The sequence below is a fragment of the Tyto alba genome, unplaced genomic scaffold (assembly GCF_018691265.1).
Source record: "Tyto alba isolate M040663 unplaced genomic scaffold, T.alba_DEE_v4.0 Super-Scaffold_8, whole genome shotgun sequence".
In the NCBI taxonomy this organism is placed as follows: Eukaryota; Metazoa; Chordata; class Aves; order Strigiformes; family Tytonidae; genus Tyto; species Tyto alba.
The window spans coordinates 3,034,525-3,054,890 of NW_024881329.1; the positions used below are offsets into that span (position 1 = coordinate 3,034,525).

The following is a 20,366-nucleotide window of genomic DNA, read 5'->3' on the forward strand; positions in this document are numbered from 1 at the left end:
TAACTGTATGTCTGGAAGGCCAGCTCTTGTTGATCATATGTAATCCAGGAACATATATTAAAAACTGAACTAAAACGAACTAAAACCAGGGAAAGAAGTAGCACGAACAGAAGAAAGTCTCTCCACTGCAAAAAATCCTGAGATACCAGTTTAAAACTACTTGTGTATGAGCTACCTGAAAAAAAATCCTAAAAGAACTTGGTTTCATCACACACAGTTTGGTATGTTATCCACCTTCACAGAAAGCATCTAACATCCAAACTGCTTAGTATTAGAGCGCCAAACCGAATAGGAGTCAATCCCCCTCAAAAAGCTATATTCCAACCACTGAGAAATCAAATTGTTTTAGTGAAAAGATGGAATGAACCTGCAAAAAATCTGATTTCTTTCAGCTCCTGAATAGATACCTTAATTTGTGCTTGTTGAGGTCAGACTGAACAGTCTTTTAGAGTTGAAAAATATGATTTTTTTAAATAATCTTAAGTACAGTGAGTTCTGAGCATTTAACTCCACAGAAATATTTAAATATGCAGTCAATGTAGTTCCTCTTCAGAGTGTTTATGAGCCATCACTCATTACAAAAATCCCCTAACAAGGCTCTGTGAAATCAAATTATAATGAAAAAATGATTATATTCCCCTCAGAAAACTGCTGTGTTACTGTATCAAGAATATACTTGTAATTAAAACTGACTGGGAAAGCAAAGACTTGTCTTCAAAAAGAATAGGTTCAACACCTTTGAGTAATGTAGCTGCACGACTGCCATGAAATAAAGCTCCCAAGCCGGTGAAACCTGACGTGCACATAAAGCAGCATGGTGCTGTCAGCTACCTGACATCCAGCATTAGGATCTTTCCTGCCAACGCATGGCGCTGCGTTATCTTGAGCATCCATCGGCCTTGCTGCTCTTCTCTCCCACACAGAGTAAGTCAAAGAACTCGCGTTTCTTTTAGCTGAGCGAGCAGCATTAAGCGAAGTGATGGCTCATCCTGCATCGCTGGCAGGACAGAGCTTTGGGGATGGAAGGTTTAGAAAAATCATTAACAGGTTTTGCTTTATTTCTCCTTCTTAGCTTTAGAGCAGACTGTAATCAAGAGTCCCCTCAATACAGCTGTGAGTAAAGAAATCTCAATTTACATCATCTTTATTGCGGGTATGCTTTGACAGCAGGTAAAAGAAGAAAACAAGCTCCCCTTCTGTTTTAACGGAAAGGTTAAATTCACTGGAAGAAAAAGCCTTTAAAATGGCTATATTCAATACATTTGTTCCATTATGCTTTCACAATAATATCCCATTACAAAGCTCTAGTCCTCAGAGCATCTTAGGGGAAACAAGCAGGAATAAACTGTCCTTTGCATAGTAAGCTACTGAATCTGCAATTCACAGTAACTGGTGTAGAAGTTAACAGTTAATTTACTGCCCCTAATTATTATTAATGAGCTGTAAATTGGGATGTTAATAGTTCTGGTGTATAGCAGAGAAATTATATGGCTGCTTTTAGGGGGCACTTCTTATGCTGCATATATAATACCTTCCTTATAAGCCCTGACCACACTATATACTCCACAAAGCAATTTACTTGGAGGCAGAGAGGCAGCACAGAAAGTGCCAAAAAAAAAAAAAAAAAAAAGAAGTGTCTGAAGTGTTTTGTTGTTCCATGTTCTGGCCCCAGGTTGTTAATGGAACAACATCTTCATAATACTCAAATCCTAATTTATTACCGCCCAAGATTTGGTATAAGAGAAAGGATGACAGTTTTCTAGAATTTGTGCCACAACATTGTTTTATATCAAGAGGTGAGACATTTGCAGTAAGTATATGCACCACGGGGAAAGGGAAAAAAAAAATAAAAAAAATGAGAGAGAAGAATACACACAGATGAGACCTGAAACAGCACATTCTGGAGTTGTGTATTAAATCTTTGCTTATGGTAGACACTGATAAAATATTTGTGAAGAGTTATTGTTAGCTGCACATAGCTATGAGAATGAACATTTATTTTATATAGGTTATTCTTTGATTTAAATATTTCCAAAGGGTAGGAGACTAACTGATCCGGCCAGTTTTAAGAGTATGTATTAAAATTAGCATCTTTCTATGTCACAGCCTAACATTTTTATTTCTTAACCACTTTTTCACATAAAACAACAAAGATTTTTCCAACTAAAATATCATCTGGTATGAAGTACTACAATTTCAGAATTACATTACAGGATTGTTCTACACTATATACTTCACTGATCTGAATAACTGTCTGATCCAGAGGTCACCCCCCAAAAAACAGCTTATATTTAATGTAAATACTTATTTTCTGTAAGTCATCTGCAGTACTCACCATGAAGAAGGCCCAGTTCCAAATCCATATTTGGGAACAGCTCTATTAATATAACAACAACTCACAGTGCGAGTTCTAATGAAATCTTCTATTTTGAAGCATTATGTTTGTAATACTTTCCCCATATAAGGCTTACAGTTTAAATCTTCATGCATACATTGTTAATGAATATTAAAATGCTTAAACTACTTTTGAATGCTCACAGATAAATGAAAACCCAAAGAAAACACATAAATCTTCTGCTGTAGGACAAATGCTACCAGAACAGCCAGGCTGAATATAGAAGACAACAGTCACAAAAATAATACCCACAACTTCTATAAAAGAAACACCATTCCTGAAGGTGAAGATTAACTCAAAAGACTTCGAATTGCAATTCTGAAGTGGTTTGGTATTTTGCACTGTATTTTCATCTCCATCTAACTTGACAAACGTACTGTCACCTTCTCATGTAAGGTGGACAGTAGCAGAACTGCCCAGGATACAGAAATAATGCCAAAATGTGGTAGAATTGCTGCAAATGGTAATTTGTTGTCACCCGACGGTGACAGCGAGACTACTGTCTGCCCTACTGCTTGCTTTCAAGACCCTGGCGTTCACCGTTGCTCTCCTCCAGGTTCCGATGCTCCAAACCCCTGTCCCCCCAGTCCCGGCAGCAGAGCCAACAGTAAGGTAAGAGGGGTGTTTTTCTAGCAGAGTGCAGGGCTGAACCCCCAAGGCAGCAGCGGGCAGAGGCAGCCAGGAGCTTTCTGGCTCGCTGCAGGAGGGGAAAAGGTGTTAGGCTGAAATCCTGTCCTGAGCACCCGGCTACATCACCCAGCAGTAATGTGATGGGAAACGTGGGATGCAAGGGATTGGAGTGGGAGGCTGGGGGGAGAAAGTATTTTACGTAGGAAACTTCTGCTGTTTGTGAATGAGAACATTTGCTACATTTTGCTTGTCCTCAGAGGCTGCTCCCCCTCTGTACACACCCAGCAGTCAGAGCATCCTCAGATCTCAGTCAACCACCACAGGCACCACTGAAACACCATCCCTGTGGCCACGGCAGTAACCCTCCTCCTCCAAAAAAAGAATAAGGGGCATTTTCATGACACATGAGAAGCCACTTCACTGTGTCACTGGAGCATAGTGAATGAAAAAAAATCACTGTCACCTTCAGAAAAGGGAAGAATAAACCTGTAACTACGGGCCACTGCTGACCAAGGAAGCGCTGAGATCACCTCAAGTCAGGCAGCTCAGTCGGCAGTGCTGGCACTGCATCTTGGCTTACATTTTTTGACACCATAACACATCCTAAAGAAGACTCTCCAAAAATGGATTCCCAATCCAACAAAAACTGAAGTGGATAATCTACATTTTTGGCCTTAATCTGATAAATCTGTGCTGTGCTTTCCAAGGATAACAGTCTGTATTGCTACCCTTAGGTTCTCCCTTTTTTCATGATAGAAACTGGTAATTTGGGAGGACTGTAAAACAGTTCAAGCAGCTGCTTCTCCTCAGATAAGACATTTGGGTGTTCATACTACTTCTGTCTGCCAAATGAGCTATCTCAACAGGCTTTCATGAGCTGTGTCACATCCTATAATGCTATTTTTCCTGCAGTTGCCACGATACTTCATAAAAAAGCCTTCTGAAGCAGACTTATGCTCTTTCCGATTTCTAATTTTTGGGGCAAAACAAACACAAGATACTACTTTTTCTCCTTGGCTTGCTTTGTGTCAGTACAAGACAGAAGCACACAAGAAAAATAAATTATTTTTCAATTTCAGTGCTTGGCTCAAAAATCAAGAGTCATTAGTTTAAAGCAGTGGCTTGGAGCAGAGGAAACGGATCCTGGGGCCAACAATATTTTATCAGTCAGTTGAGCATCTATTAATCATTAAGATATTCCTAAGTATTTTGTCCCCGTCCAACTTGAATTTATTTCAAGGCGTTACTTCTGCCTTTGATTATATATAATCACCTTCATGTACACATAGTCCTGGAATGAATGCATCCATCTCCATGGAAAGCAGAACTCAAAAAGCTTTTTCGGAAGGGCCCAGAGCAGCACTAAGCAGAAGAGACATCAAACTGTTTGAATTCTCAGTCGAAACACCAACATCACAAGTTAAACACAAACTTTTCAAGCAGGTTGAACAAGTGCTCCTCAGCAGCACAGGCACTGAGATGCCAGCTGCAAACACTGCCTTTTCAAAGCTTTCACCCCTGCTAGATTTCTGAATGCACAATCTAGCTACATTCCTTTGGCACTTAAAAATGTCCCGGGAAAACATGCCACACAGCAATTATGCAGCAGTGCAGAGTCAGGTACAGTAAAGATGAGAAGATAAAAATTATTTAATTAACATTTAAACATTTTACTTTGTGCTACATATTTGTTTCAGCAAATAACCTCTTGTACGTACTGTTCAGTTTCCATTACCAGGAGCTGGCTGCTATGCAGGAGTTGCAGAGATCATTGCTCAGTTTTAACAGTCATCTTCAGACAGTTGTCAAAATTGCCATGCCAAGCAGAAGAGAGTGATGAGGCATCATGTGGCTCACTGACTAGGGTCATCAGAAATCCCAATTCAAGGGCAATTTTACCTAGCAGACTGTTTATCAGTACATCCTATGTTTGAAGCAAGGTCAGCAAGTTGCCAGCTGTCCAAAGGAGCTCTTGGCTCCTACAATTCCACGACCTCCTTAACGTTGCAGCAAAGCTTTCCTACAGCGGGCATGGCCATGGTGAAGGTAAACCAGCATGGGTATGGTTCTGTCTGCACCACTACAAAGGTTATAGGAATGCGTAGGCCCATACATTATGATTCTACAAGGCACAGGAAGCTTAGATTACACCACCAAAGTTCAAGCTGCAGATTTGTTTTGGGTGCATGGAGGTCATATCTTGTGAAACCCATGCTTGGATTTACACCCTTCCTTAAACTTCAGTCATTAGGAGAAAAAGAGGAAACGGATGTGTAATAAACAATATTTGTTATTTGACACCTTACCAGTGTGCAAAGACTTATACTATCAGTAATTCCAAATGCTAAAGCGGCAAGAGAAAAACAAACAAAAAAAAGCATTTGCAAAGAGAAAAAATTATGCTGAAACGATTACAGTGGCAGTGCATTTTTCACTGTCAATAAACACAGCATCAAGCAAATAAAGGGATATCTCCCAAGTTAAGATGACCTTCAAAAGAGATCATTTATAAAAAGAAGCTTTGCAATGCAAAGAAATATAATCAGCACAGTACAGGTTAGCACAGAACAGCAAAGCTGACTTAACAACATTGTCAAGAGAGATGCTGGCAGGTAAGATTTCCACCTCAGTCTCAGCAAGATAAAGTAGGTCTCCTAACTCAGTGTCCTCTGATGAATCTCAGCACCAGTTCCCTCTGTCTCTACAAACATGCGTAACCATTATTCGCTTCAAAAAACAAGAGCAAACATGCCCGTGCCCAGTGAGACCTGCTCAAAGAATACCTTAAATCACTGCTTCCAAGTGAAACTCTGGATTTTACTTGTGTTTCCAATTTATATGTGTGCAGTTCTTACGATAGTATCAACTGAGGTACAGTGGAACAGGAGGAAGGCTAAGCAAGGGGAGCTTTTAGCTGATATTACGTTTGAAAACATTTTTTAAGTATCTTAGCAACCCTTGCAGTATTCCTCCCCCTTTATGAGTTTACAAGTGCCGTCAGAGCCTGACCAAGTCATATCCAAAGGAAAAGCTAATTATTGTGATGACTCTTGCTACAGTTCCTTGTTTGCAAGCAAAATTAAAAGCAAGAATCAAGATTTCCCTGAAAACTGGATCAAATATCTGCAGTTCTGGGGAGCACCTTATGTCAAGTACAGAACTATTAAAAGGAAAAGTGAGCATCTTTACGAAAAAGATGCAAGGGTCTTTCCATAACCCCTGTATCCTAGAGATTGGGCTTCTCAAATCACCCTTTTGGGTTGCCTCATCCAAGATAACAGCATCATCTAAAGGAAAAACACCATCTAGAGCTTGATAAATCAATCTGCAAGAACTTAATGATCTAGGCATGGTTTATTTACTTTTTTAAGAACATCTGGGTACAGTATGTAAGGAAAAGAAGTTACACTTTCAGTTTAGAAGTTGAGGGTTTAAACAGAATTCTTGTTCTCCCCCATAAATGCCAAGTTACACTTTAATGTGTACTTACTGCAAGTTCAATAGCTATGGTTTACAAAATATGATTCAATATAGAAGGAAGGTGCAAAGTGACCTTTGATGGAAAGATTCCCCTTCTGCTCCAGACGCACAGCCTCTACATTTTAACATTATTAAGTATTCGCCATAACACTACCTTGTCTGATTCAGAGTATACACCAAGTTTATTGCCATACTCTGCAGTTACATCTGTGAACATATTGATTATTTTGAGATACTAAAAAAAAGAAAGTATGGATGCACAAACCACCTGGGTTTTTTTGTTTTGGTTTGGGTTTGGTTTTTTTTTGTTTGTTTTGTTGTTGTTGTTTTTTGTTTGGTGTTTTTTTTTGTTTTGTTTTGTTTATTTTGTTTGTTTGTTTTGTGTTTTTTTTAAGAGAAGCTCACAGTTTTCATGCGCTACACTGTAAAGAGTAATCCCCATGGTAACTACATCCCTGCCATGTGCAGGTACCTGCTGCAGCAGTGTTTGTATTTGCCCTACAACATTCCACCCCAATGAGCTCCCCTCGCCTCAACTGACCTGCGCAACAGGGTGCTGGCTCCACCTGACAAGTGGAACACGCTGTCCCAAACAAAAACCCCTAAAGATCAAAACAAGCCTTTCTGCTGACATGCCAAAAGTTTAGGCTAAACAGGAAAACATACTTGAAGCTCTTTTTCCATTACCTTGCATTATTAAACCATCTAGGGAAGAGATAAACATAAAAGGAATTTCTTTAATTAGATAAATTCACTCCTCAGCATCTGTTGTTTAATAGAGCAAAGCACATCAGCATGTTAGAATCAGATAATATTGGTGTCTCCCACAAGCTCAGTCGAAGCTCCTTTTTCATGCAAGCATTTGGGTGCCACTGGTTTTACTCACTGTAATGCACTTCCAGTTAAATGCCTGCCATAAAATGTAATGCCAGGTATGTACTGGGCCACAACAAGTGAAATTCCTTAAAATGATTATGCAGCATCTTGCAAGTTAGAACAAGGCAGCACAGATGCACAGGGTGATCTTGCACAACTTATTTCCCTGAAGTTTTATACGATGCATTAATTTTTAATAAACCTCAAATCAATTAAAGATTGTGCTTCCTGTAACTAAAATTTTAAAAATTCCTTTAACATAAGCAATATCCATTACATTTTGCATTTCAGCATAATTTCTTAAATGACTCTCTAAATTAAGATAATCACTAAAAGGGTCAAAAACCTCTGCAAAAAAACACCCAAGTTAGTGCTAATGTATTCTTAATCTCTACTGTATACTCAGTCCCATTGAGTGACAAACTCATTTTACAGTTTAAAACCAAATACTGTAAAATAGTAGCATTCGGTTAATTTTGATACTGTTTGTAGTCAGACAATGGAATTTTTATTAGAATTATAAAAAAAGTTAGGATTAAGTCGGGAAGACGTTAGCATTTGCCATTAAAAAAAACCTAATCCAAATCAAAAATCTTTAAAAATCAGATTGAAACACGAGTCGGCAAAGCAAAGGACCCTTCTAAGTGGCATTGTGCAAGCCAGCGCAGGCAAAAAAACGGTGCAGACGAGCTGAACAACACTGCCAGAGTATTTCCTATCTGATCTGCTTGCAGTGCTATTCGCCTCGCTCGTGCAGAGATTGCCAACCAAGTGCGCAATGGGCCATGAGTTTAAAGCAGCTTGGCAGTTTTGGGCTAGTCTGCACACTTCCACTCTGAAATACACCTGGGCTTTTCAGGAATGCAGCACTAAGTGAACTGCACTTACCACAACGCTTACTCATTACTGGGGGTTAAAGGCAGCAGCAAAGTAAAGTGACACTCCAAGACTAACAACTTTCTTCATTTGTCAAGTCACCTGCCAGGTACTAATAAACAGTTAACACAGTGCCACGGAAATACAAGTCCTCTTCAGTTCAGGTATGTTGTGATGAGAAATAAAGCTTACATCCTATGAAGACATAAAAGAAATCCACTTCCATGTGAAAATTCTTTAGTTTCAATTATTACAAAAAGATCCCTTAAACAAGGGGTATCAAGTTAGTTATCTTATTGCCAGTAATGGTATAGTCTTTGTTACCGAGAGGATTTAACATCAGAGAGGGGGGAAAAAAAAAATCAATATTTTAAAAATACAAAACTAGTAAAGTAACTCAGTAGTTTTAAGTACTTGAAACTACTTAAACTAATTTTTTAGACTGACTACATTTAAAGTCATTTGTATCCCCTATCGGGGAGCATCACATTTAATGAGTTTAGCTCTTGCTTGTATCAAAAGCATTAAGTGTTTGCTGGCAAACGCTTAAAATAATTACCACAGGCATCTCTCTGGGAATCACACAGTTCCTAATGCTTTGGTGGTTTTACTGAGCAGATCCACCTCACACAGACACTCTAACCTGCCCCCCACCAAATGCACAAGCTTTAAAAGCAGATCTAACAAAATGCAGAAGAAAACAAGCTAAATAAGCTGCGTATTTCACATGCTGTGATCCTCTGCTCTTTCTGAGACAAAAGACTTGGTCATTATTTCACATATCCTGTCTCTAGAAAAAAAAAAAAAATAAAGGCTTCTGTTTTCATGTGGTTTTAATGATGAAGATTCAAAAAGAGGATGCAGGCTCTTTCTTACCCGTTCAGCGTGTATGAACCATTCCTCTTGAGTCTCATACTTGCAGATAAGAATCTTAGGAAAAAATCCAGAATGGGGTGGTTTGTCCTCTGCTAGACCAGAATACAAGCACCTGTTTGGTGGTTGCGCTTTTTGTTCACCAGGGGATCTCTTTCCTGTTTCTCTGAGTCATCAGTGAGGAACAATGCGAAACCGCCACCAGAGCCACTGAGCAGGAAGCCCAGAGGAAACTGCTTGCAGCCAAAAGTCCTGAGGTGTAAAATCCCCTCAACACACCTCTGACAAAATCTTGGAGCCCACCCCAGAAAGACAGCAGAAATTCATGGAAAGGGGTTTTGTAAGATACCTTGATCACACCCTGCATGTGCAAGAATAGATCTTGTAGTAAACTGTGTTTTACTGGGGAGTTGCTGCTCTCCCAATTAGTCTGAAAGCAGCGTCAGATCTATTCCCTCCTTCTCACAAGCCCTGCTCGGACTTTCACTCAAGTATTCAGCACTACCCTCAGAGCACAAGGCAACTAAATAAGAAGCCCTAAATAACAAATATTCAGACTTTTCCATTATTTTCTCCACCTAGTATCTAGTCGGAAATCACATATGTGGAAATGGATGCACAATTAGTGGTTAAAAGGTTTACTTTCTTTGCAGAAAGTTAAAAACAGGCAGATCTAAAATCACGCTCGAATGCTGCAGAGAAAAATATCCTCTAGCAGCCCAGTCCTGGGCAGGCTGCCCTGCATAAATCACACGATTGCACTGTCCCTGATGAGGCCGTTTTCCTTCCCTTTCTGCTCACTCTACCATTCCCTGAGAGCTGTGAACTGAACAGCTGCACAGCTTAATGGCTGGACCAGAGGGGTAAATCTACCACACAAAGCAAAAATTACTCCAGATAATTGTTGATCATTTACTGTCTGCAAGCAAACTGACACTGACTCAGGTAATAAATCACATGAAAAAACATTTTTAACAATGAATGTTGAAATGACTGTCACTCGTGGCCTAGGTGAAACTACTCTAGGATAATGGAAAAACTGCACACTAGCCAAATAAAGGATTAAATATTCACTACCTGAACAGAGGGAAGCAAGGGGTAGGGTCCCACAGAACTCTGGCCTGAGTACAACATTATTCTGTAAGTTAATGTGTCTAAAGACAATATATTTATCAAGCTGAATTTTCTTTCATCTTGATCCCATCTTTGCATCGTTCTTTCAGATTTGCCATCTGAAAAATTAACGGTTATAGTAAAACAGCTTAAAAAACAGGAGAATTGCTTCATTTCTTTCTAGGAGCATGGGATTATACAATTAGGTGTAATCAAGTATACCTGCATAGGGACTGAATAGATCGTAAATGTTGTGAGAAAAAGGGTCACAACGAATTACGGAAAGAAATCACTCATGTCATACTGTTGATGAAAGGCAATGAGACTGAGCTGTACAAATACACTGCGTCTGCAAGATAGAAAGCAATTCTCAGCATCTATCAGGCCTCATCTGGAGTACCGTGCCCAACCCTTGGCACCCGAGTTGAAGACAGATGTAGAATTAGCTGGAGCCCAGAGAACACCAAGAAGAAGATTATCTATCTCACAGATGACAAAACTGAGCAAGGAAAACAAGATAATACCTTCCAAGAATATAGAACACTGCTGTAGAGAGAAAGGAAACAGTATGTTCTTCCTGCTCTATCCATCACAAAGAGACTTGAACTAAGCAAGAAACAAACCAGGTCAGTATTAGATTTTTTTGCTCAGGGGTTGTGGGTGGGGTTTTTTTGTGTGGGTTTTTTTTTTTTTTGTGTGTGTGGGGGGGTTTTTTTGTGTTTTGTTTGCTTGTTTGTTTTTGTTTGGTTGGTTTTTTTGTTTTGTTTTGTTTGTTTTTTTTTTTTTAAGTGTAGGAATAGATTACAGAGTCTCCATTATTGCAGGCCTTTGAGATGACCATGCTCCACAGCTGGGGAATGACTAGGTGACCTCCATAGGGTCTCTCTCATCCCTAGCTTTCTATGATTTGCTCCCTTTACTATCTGGAAGAAAGAATGAAAACTGTGCTGGGTAACCACATAAGGCAAACTAGCTCAAGTCAAACCAGACTACAGCGTGCTTTAGATTTTTCCTCAAAATAAGTTACACTGGTCAGGACTGCAAATAGGTCCAATACGTTACCACCACAGTGGCAGCAGCCCTCTGGTTTTATCATAGACCTCATGGGAAAGAATTATACTTAATGGTCTTCTCAACCACCAACTCTGCAAAAATCCTACCTACATGCTGGCTGGCTCCAGGGCCTGATTCTTCCAGTTGCTATGGTCAGGCCCCACTGTCCCTCAGGAGTGAGTGAAGATTCACTGGGCCACGGAAGAGCTAGGAGTTAGGTTCCTGCAGGCAGCTACCTCCCAGCACTGGATAAAGCAGAGACATTCTTGGAAGCTTATCAAAGAAAACTAGAATGATTTATTTGGTTAATAAGTTAAAGAATTAAAAATAGTTAAAGCTAATAAATCAAAAGTTTTACTTAAAGATCATTTCTAAGCGCTCTGCAAACCCAGAATCAAGTGAGAACTTGAACTCGATTTTCTTCTTAGAAGCCAAGATTTCTAGATTTCTGTCTTTAAACTCAGGCTCAGAGTAAATCTGGGATGTCTTCAGTTTTAATTGAAATAAATCATGCCCCAGTGAAAAGATGCATCGGACATTATAATTAAAGCATGTACAACACTGGGGTTTTTGGGGTATCTACTAACTTGCTTTGGAAGTACACCAGCAATATGGAATACAGGAGCTACCAAGAGGTGGTATCTGATGACTATTACTTATTAGCAATTGTCTACTATTGTAAACTGGAGAATCACAGTTTTTGTGATTTAAAAAAGCAGACTTTCTTACAGCTTTTTTGAGCTCCTTTCTGGATGCAAAATGTAAGCTATGTACCCACAGATTTTCTGAGCATTTTGTTTTTATTGGCTACCTAATTTCTTAAAAATAAATGTCAACATTCTGTTGCTGCAAGCAGCTGCTGCTTTTTCCCAAACTCTACTTCTGACGAAAGACCTCAATTCTTTTTTCTTTTTCACTCCTCCATGCTCTTTCAGGGATTACAGCAGCACAAGGGTATGTGTTCTTTAACATCTCCATCTGAAAACTATTATAGGAAACCAGCAACTAAATATAAACTTTCCAATCGGAGCCAGAGCCAGCCACACTGATGCTGGGATCCCAAAATGCTACCATGGACAAAAGAACTTACCACAAAAACACTGCTAAAGCCTACTTGCCAATACAACTGCTTCAGAAACAATTAATTTCTGCTTCAGAGAGGTCTCCTGGAGAAATATGTTTGGTCAACAAAGATTAAAAAAAAACACCTTATTTTTAGTCAACTTGAAAAGAAAGACAATAAACTCGCTGAAGTAGGCAACTCTATGGTGAGGCAATATGTCACACACATTATCTCCTACAGTATTTCCAATTAGCTGCACCTAAAGAAATCCTTTTCCCCCTCTCTCTCCCTACACGTACGCATTCCAGAAAGCACACACAAGCTGAATCATCATTACTGTGGTGAAAACACATGGGAGGAGGGAAAACATCTTTACGTCTCCTTAAGATCCCTTCTGACAAATAAAGCATTCTTACAGCCCACTTCTTTTATTCCCTTCCCCAAGCAGAATCCATAAACTTTAGCATGGATTATTTGTTCCCAGGCTAAACTTTCATCCAATTACTGCTCTGCTTCTGAGGGGAATTCAACAGGACCATTTGGCCCAGTTATTCTGGACATTAGCTCAAAATACAGTTCTTTAGATAACAGAAATTAGTATGGATGATTTACCATTTTCAATCTCCCAGCCACTTTGTGCTTTGAAAACAGCATTAAAAAGATCTGTTTCAATTAGTATTAAAAAAAAAAAAAAAATCTCCATTTAATAAGGAAACGTACATGTTAAGTAAAAAGCTGGGTACAGAAGAGAATAGCTAGTCCTCTACTACTTGGAAAGACTTACAGTACACTCAGAGCTTAATTATTCATCCAGGGTGAGTTTTGCATATGAATGAAACATCTTTCTACGTCTAGAAGGAAACACTCACTAGCAACCTCAGTTTTCCACATCTGGTCAGGAAAGAGAAGAGACTGTGTGCCCATGTGTATCCTATTTTCTAGAGCCGTGGCTTTTTCATGAGTGTTAAAGTTACTTCTACAGCATTTAGTGTTATTTCATACATGTATCTTTGAGCCATCCCCTCATATGTTTTTGAAAAAAATCTATTTGAATTTGTCCCACTATTGAAGAGAACAATTTACTCCCTTTCTTCTTGAAAATACGCACTAACCTAACGCTTAACTTTGTTTTCCACTGTCTTGCACCATAACTTGCACTTAAGGGCTGGCCAAATAATTCCCAAGATAAACAATGAAACACTGAATTGTTACAAGAAACAAATTTGAGTCTACTTTTCTAGTCTGATTATACACTTCACAGCACTTTGTATTAGTTCATATATCACACAGGGCACCAAACAGTGGGTGAGTCAGGTTCACTTCTACTTAACTACTTAGCTAATTCAGGCTTAGTTTAAACACCGATATTGGAGAAAGGAGCTTACGGGTCAGCAGCAACCATTGCTGGAGAGGGAATGAAAAAGAGAACAGGAAAATTGACTCAGACATAGCTGGAAATGTTTTCCCCAAATTCTGCTAACTCATTCTGCATATGAAGATAGTGCTACTTCAGCTTTAGAGCTGAAGGGATTTCTTTGGCAAAGCAGTAGAGTAATCCCATTTCAGTGGGGGCTTTGGCTTAGTATTGAAAATAAAAAACTCTGTGTGGGGACACTACAACGTTCAATATACAAATGAAAGCCATACCACATTCCCTATGCTCAGACAAAGCCAAAACACATGAGAAGTCTTAAATTAGCTTTCTAAGAGAAGATTTTTTTAAAAAATGAATACAACAGCCAGTCACAATTTAAGGCAAAGATGACAGCAGCACTGAAAGGGTTATTGCAAGCACTTCGTAATAAGCAAACCAGGACAGCACTGGAGAAAGTTACAGAACTGAACTAACAGAAAAGCAATCCGCCTGGAAACGGAAAAGGGCGGGTGAGCAGTCTCTACCGGACAAGGGCAAAAGCCAGGGTTTATAAATTTAGAAAAAAATACACACCCACACAAAACTTCTCAAGTAAGTGGATAGGGGGGGGAAAAAAAAAAAAAAAAAAAAAAAACACACCAAACCAAACCATGCACAAAACCCCCCCCCACATTTTACAGAGCCTTTATATAAATTTTGCCTAATCATTCTTAATGGACATCTGCCCATGGCTTAGTACAGGAAAGACCAAGCGTTCAGTGTGTGCCAAACTGTCTGAAACACAAACCTTTAGCACACTGCCTGCTTTAATCCCCCACTTGGGGCAGTTTTCTGGAGGTAGGTTTGGAGTGAAAGAGCACAGATTGATCGCTCTTTGGAAGGGCTGTACAAGAGAGTTAATGTAATGCAAGTTTGGTATCAGACTTCACAGTGCTCAACTGCATTATTTTTAATTTCTCTGAAATGATTTCTAGGTTTTAAAACCAGAAGCAGATAGATAGAATTTAGTAATTAGTTTCAGTGTGACAGAGAGGTCTTTACACAGGATTGACAAAGCACTGTGGCAAAATAAATTTTTCACTGAGAGGTGAAAGTTGCCCTGCTTCACGCAGATGGGCATTAAGACCAGCCACATAGACAACCATTATTTATATAACCGTGGCAAACGGCTGTAGAGCATGAAGACCCCCATTCAGATCAGCTCCTGAAACTTTGTCCATCTCAAAGGAAGGCTCATAAAGTAACAGAATAAATAGTAAGAAAAGATTGATGTTCTTGGCAAGAGCAGCAAGCAGGTAATTTAGAGCAGGCACTGCCCCTTCAGTCCAAGAACAGGAAACAACTGTATGACTTACCAAAATGCCCCACCCAAGAAATCCCAGTCGGTATAAAAGTCTTTGCTGCAAAATTTAGCCAGTGATACAATCCAGAAGTCTACAAGCACCACTGAGGGAGAACAGGAGAGAAATTTCTGAGAAAGAGACTTTAGCTAAAATTAACTACGCAGGATTGGGCACGTATGAATCCCTGAAGCCTACAAAACAAGCAGAAAGAAGCAGCTGTTTCCAACTTCACAGCTTTCTTCTTTTTTTCCTTTTCTTTTTTTTTTTAAATTTAGCTAAGTGGTCTCACACTAAGGTGCTAAATGCTACAAGCAATTTTTCCAGTAAAAATAGTTTAAAACTAGATTGGTTTTGTTAAAAATGAAAGACTACCCAGATTACAATACAGAAAGCTGCTAATGCACAAGTAAAATTTCTGTTATATAGAATCTTTAATGAATGGAATGAAAGGAAAATTCTTTTAAATATTAAAAAAGGGCTGTAACTTTGGTCAAATTGAGAGTAAGTCATTAAAAACAAGAGGTATTAGGAAATACAACTGGATAATAAGGATATAAATCTTATAAGACAGACTGTGTGCCATATATAGGTGAGTATAACAGGTAGTAAAATATACAACTATGTGCTCAGTCATTGAAATATTCTTAATTTGAAACAAATTAGAAGTGTCAAGCCCTCACTCTCTGAATCTCCTTTTAAGCTTGATTATGAGTTTGCTCTTGAACATCCTCCCCAGTGTCCTCACAGATTCATTCATCACTCCCATCACCATCCTTGCCACCGCACAAGCAGGGCGATGGCACTGAACACTCCTCTCACACTAGAGTAAAGGAAATAAACTTGGGACTTAAGTTCAGACTGCAGATGCAGATTCTTTTTGCAAACATAAATTTCATAAAATTACTTAAGTTTAACGTTTACACCCACAAAAGACAACAAATCTGGCAGCCCCTGAGTTGTTCTTTTGCAGTTCCTAACACAGATGGGTCTGAAAGATGTGTGCAAAAATGATGGCTTGGGAAGGGAAACACTGATCAACTCTCTGCAATTCTGGATCCGATAGAAATCTAAACAAACCAACACTTCTGCACCCATGGAATATAGTTGGCTTTGATCAAAGGAATTATGTGTGGGAAAGGGAGCTTGTGAGTAGTGGGGGTGGGGGGTAGGACAACAATGATTAGGGAAAAAAGAAATCTATAAAGCCAAACACATATTATGGAAGACAACTATCATCAGAAGCTTTAAACTAATATATCTGGTAAATACTGGTACGAAGAGGAGAAAAGTGGAGAATTGAACATTTCAGAATAAATTCTGATCATAAAAATTATCATCCTGCAGCTGTAGAGTCACTTATCAGACATGCTTTATGTGATACACCTTCAGAGAGAATTGGCTAACAAATAAATACAATATTATTTGTGCAGACTATTCTGTACTTCTAAATTAATGCATATAATAAAATAGCTTCTCTGAAATGAAGTGCCAAGTGAAAAATGCCGTGCACGTCAATGGCAAAGACAACATAAATCATTTGAACACTGGCTTTTTAGGTGATCCTAACAATCACCAAAACTGGACTTCAGCTGCTGTTATTCACATTTTTGCAAGACCCTAAACGTTCAACCAAAAAAGCCTTTGTAGACAAATCCCAGGCATAACCCTAGTCATCCGTTCTTCAAAGAAAAGGTAGAATACTTAACTCCAGGGTCTGGACCTCATATTTGAGGACATTAGAACATTCACTAACCTTTATATAGTGCTTTTGGAAATTCTTACAGCACTTTGGGAAAAAAAGCCCTCAATCCCTGCAACCTGTGTCATCTCAGTGATTGTTACAGTCAGAGTGGAAAAACGCAGGAGGAAATGGCTATAAAGTAGAGCAGATAAAAGGAAATGGTTTGGAAACAGAACCAAAATCTTAGTACTGTTTCTGTCTCTCTACATTACTAAGGATAAAACAGAGGGTACCATCTGTACTGTGCATTTTCATTGTATTAGCTAAGGCACAGCAGTGAATGTGAAGTAAAACTCTAGTAAGGCCAGAATACTGGACTTGCAATATCAGATAGCTGGTAGCTATAAATGCTAGACTCCACAATACTTAAACAGTTAAAGGCCAGGAATGAAGAATCTCCTACATCTCCCAATTAGCTCATGCCTTCCACTTCGGTATGTCCTTGTCCCAAAGTGTAAAATGGAAACAACAACACTTCAGGAATCACTCAGCCAGAAATTGAGAAGATACAAAGTCTAGGGTTTTATGAGTTGAAGTGACCCCTGTAAAGCCAAGCACCAAATGAAAGAAGAACAGAATTCAGATGTCCTCAGCACTCAATTCAAACCTCACTGCTTAGGCCTTGTGCTTTTCAAAATACCTCTTACATGAGAGAAGCTGCATTTCAGTTCTGAATAACTGCCCTTCATTCTCTCATCCACACACACACACACTTTCCCTAAGGATTTTTGTTGAACATGGAGCTCAGCTCTCAAAGCAATATTGTAGGCAAAGCCTATTTACTGGATTTTTACTGTATATGCTACCATTCTCAAGTCAGAAAATAAAATTTAAAAATTGGACACCCACCACTAAATTTCATCCAAACTTGCACAACTGCTGCCTGGCCACGTTTCTTGTTTTACAGACTTCCACTGAGAAGCAGTCCATCTAGTTTATGCAGTGGGAAAACCTACAATCCAAGGCAATCCTTAACTCCTCAATTACAATATGTATCCCATCCTTACATGCAGTCTCATGTCCTAAAAGTATTTAGCCTAGAAAGCTGAACTTAAATGCCTTCAGAGATATGGCAATATACTACTTCAGGATCCAACAGGTTATCTGGGATAACAAAACAAAATAACCCTATCTTAGGAATGAAACATTTTCTTCCTGGCAGTGGATGGAGTAACTCAACATCAAAAGCAGAATTTAAGGCACCACCAGAATTGTTTTTGTTTTACTGTGCCATTACCTAGGAGGACAACTTCAGGGGAGTGACTAATCTTGCTGCAAAGACCCAGGTCAGATGAGAACACTAGTTTTTGGCTGAAAAATCTGAATAATGAAAAAAACTCAGTTACCTCAAAACCATCATGTTTTTCATGTGATAGTACCCTTTTATGTGAAAGGCTCTCAAGTGTTGCTGGAAAATTTTATCCATCATCAGTTTAGATCCATATACACACATGTGCCTATGATTGGCAAATACTTTTTTTTTTAACTTTAAGCATATCTAATGATACCTATCTTATATAGCCCACTCTTCCCACAAGTCCCTCCTACCAACATATCCAGCTTAAGATCACACTCGTGCTGTGCTTCCTTTCTTTACGGATTCCATCTTTACTTCTTCCAGGATTTACAAGGAATACTAACACTACAGTCATATGTATTAACCTGTTTAGTTGTATTTACCCATATTATTCCACCAGAGCACAGCTTCACTAACTGCGGTGGGTGAAACACAGGCATGACAATCACAGAGGTTGGGAACCTATTTTCAAGAGGAGTTTGGTACCTGTTTGAGCTGTTCCTTCTAGACACATACCATGTTATAGGATTTCAACTTACACACTGGGGATTTAACCTAAGTCTTGGACATATAAAGCATAATGCTTAGGGTCACAATCAGAGTTGTTAGTTTGCATTCATACCTCACAAGAATTAATTCAAAAGCCAATCATTAAACCCACTCTAAACATAATTTTAGATTCCTGACAGATAGGCAAAAGAAGGCCTGTACAACAACCTGAGAAGGTGGATTCTCCTCACATACTATTCTGGAATATCTATTGTTTATCTAATGTTTATTATTGTTGTTAATATTATTTATGTATTTATTTTGCTTGTATTTTTAATCCAAGTTCATGTAATTTTGCTTAAAGTTACTAAACTACAGTAATAAAAGCAGTTTTGCCTACAGTGCTGTGAACAGGACACAAGCAAAAATTGTACTAATTAGCATACAACTTTCAAAGGTCAATTATCACATCATTAGCCAAGCCATTTACATCTCTGCAATGTGACGTGTTCTCCAATTTTAGACAGTGAAATTGGACAAAAATGGATTAAATTGCTTAGGGTCAAATAGTACAGTGTGTTGCTGAGTAGGAGTTTAAACTCTCCAGTAGCCTGAGTAGCTCTCAATGGGCCATTTTCACACTATGCCCTTGTCCAGCTGACACCATCTTCTGTCAGATGTTTAAAGACATAGAACAAGCTTATCTACCAAAAATGGTTAAAGTTCGCTTACACTGTGAGTAAATCTCATTCCTTTACCTTAAAAAAAAAAGAGGACCAATTAGCAAAAATGTCTGGCTGTATCTTCACTGTCAAATAATTTAAAAGCAAAAGAATCATCAGCACCTATATCTGTCACATCTAGAAGCAAAATCCAAAAATAGTAACATGCAGTACAGGTCATCCTAAAACTGCTTCTAGTTCAATAATCAAAACTTTAAAAAGTCTAAAGTCAGAGCAACTTTTAAGGGATATCACTATTGTAATAAATAGGGTTTTTTTCCCCTGGGTATTTGATACATGGTACAGATCCAAAAAAAAAGCATGTTAAGGCAATTTTGGACACGCAATGTCAAGCAACTCAAGTTTCAAAACGCAACAGTTAAAAGACTGTGAGCCTCAAAGCAGCCTTGTTGCACAGATGGATTGTAAGCGCTCACGTCCAGTGCGGTATGTGAGCATCTTTACAGCGGCATTTGCTCTGCTAAGCTAGACAAGCAAGCCAGGCAAAGAGGACTGCTGGGTTCAGCTCCCGGGGATGAAAGAAGGAAGCCTCTCATAACTGGAAAGCTTTCTGCCTCCAGCTTTCTCCTTATCTGTAATTTGCACCCATACTCACTCTACGATTGCATTTAACCTTTATATTGTACTCTTCTTCACACCTACCCTTCAAGCTTCTGCACCAGCACAGGATCCTTCAGTTTTTCAGGTGCCCATCTGACAACTGAAAGGGCCTGTGAAGAAGTAGTACAAAGCAAACTTAACCGTGCACGACTTCACCAGCTTTGGCATGCCTCTCACTCCAACCTGCAACCCTCATCTTTTCCAGCTAGTCCAAATTTCATAAGAAAACAAAACAAAAGGTAAAAAGGTTAACAGAGCTCTCCATTTCTGATTAAATTCAATCCCAGGGAGTCACCAGAACAGATACTGAGCTGATTGCTGCATTCCCAGAACAGCTGTTTACAGTCATATTGAGAGCATCAGATGAGCATCATGCTTTAACCCTACACAGTATTTACAAACCAGCTTGCACACCAACA

At 39.0% G+C, this 20,366-nt stretch overlaps 1 protein-coding gene across 2 annotated transcripts in view; it reads right to left on the bottom strand.

Moving 5' to 3' along the window:
• MOB2 (MOB kinase activator 2) overlaps positions 1 to 20,366 on the bottom strand; it is a 115,284-nt gene that overhangs the window by 48,675 nt on the left and 46,243 nt on the right. The window contains exon 1 of one of the 2 annotated variants that reach the window (XM_032984878.2): positions 9,134 to 9,186. The exons of the other annotated variant lie outside the window; for it this stretch is intronic. Coding sequence (XP_032840769.2) covers positions 9,134 to 9,171 — 38 coding nt within the window. The 5' untranslated portion in view covers positions 9,172 to 9,186. Of the gene's footprint in view, positions 1 to 9,133; positions 9,187 to 20,366 lie in introns of those variants that run through there. 2 annotated transcript variants of the gene reach the window in all.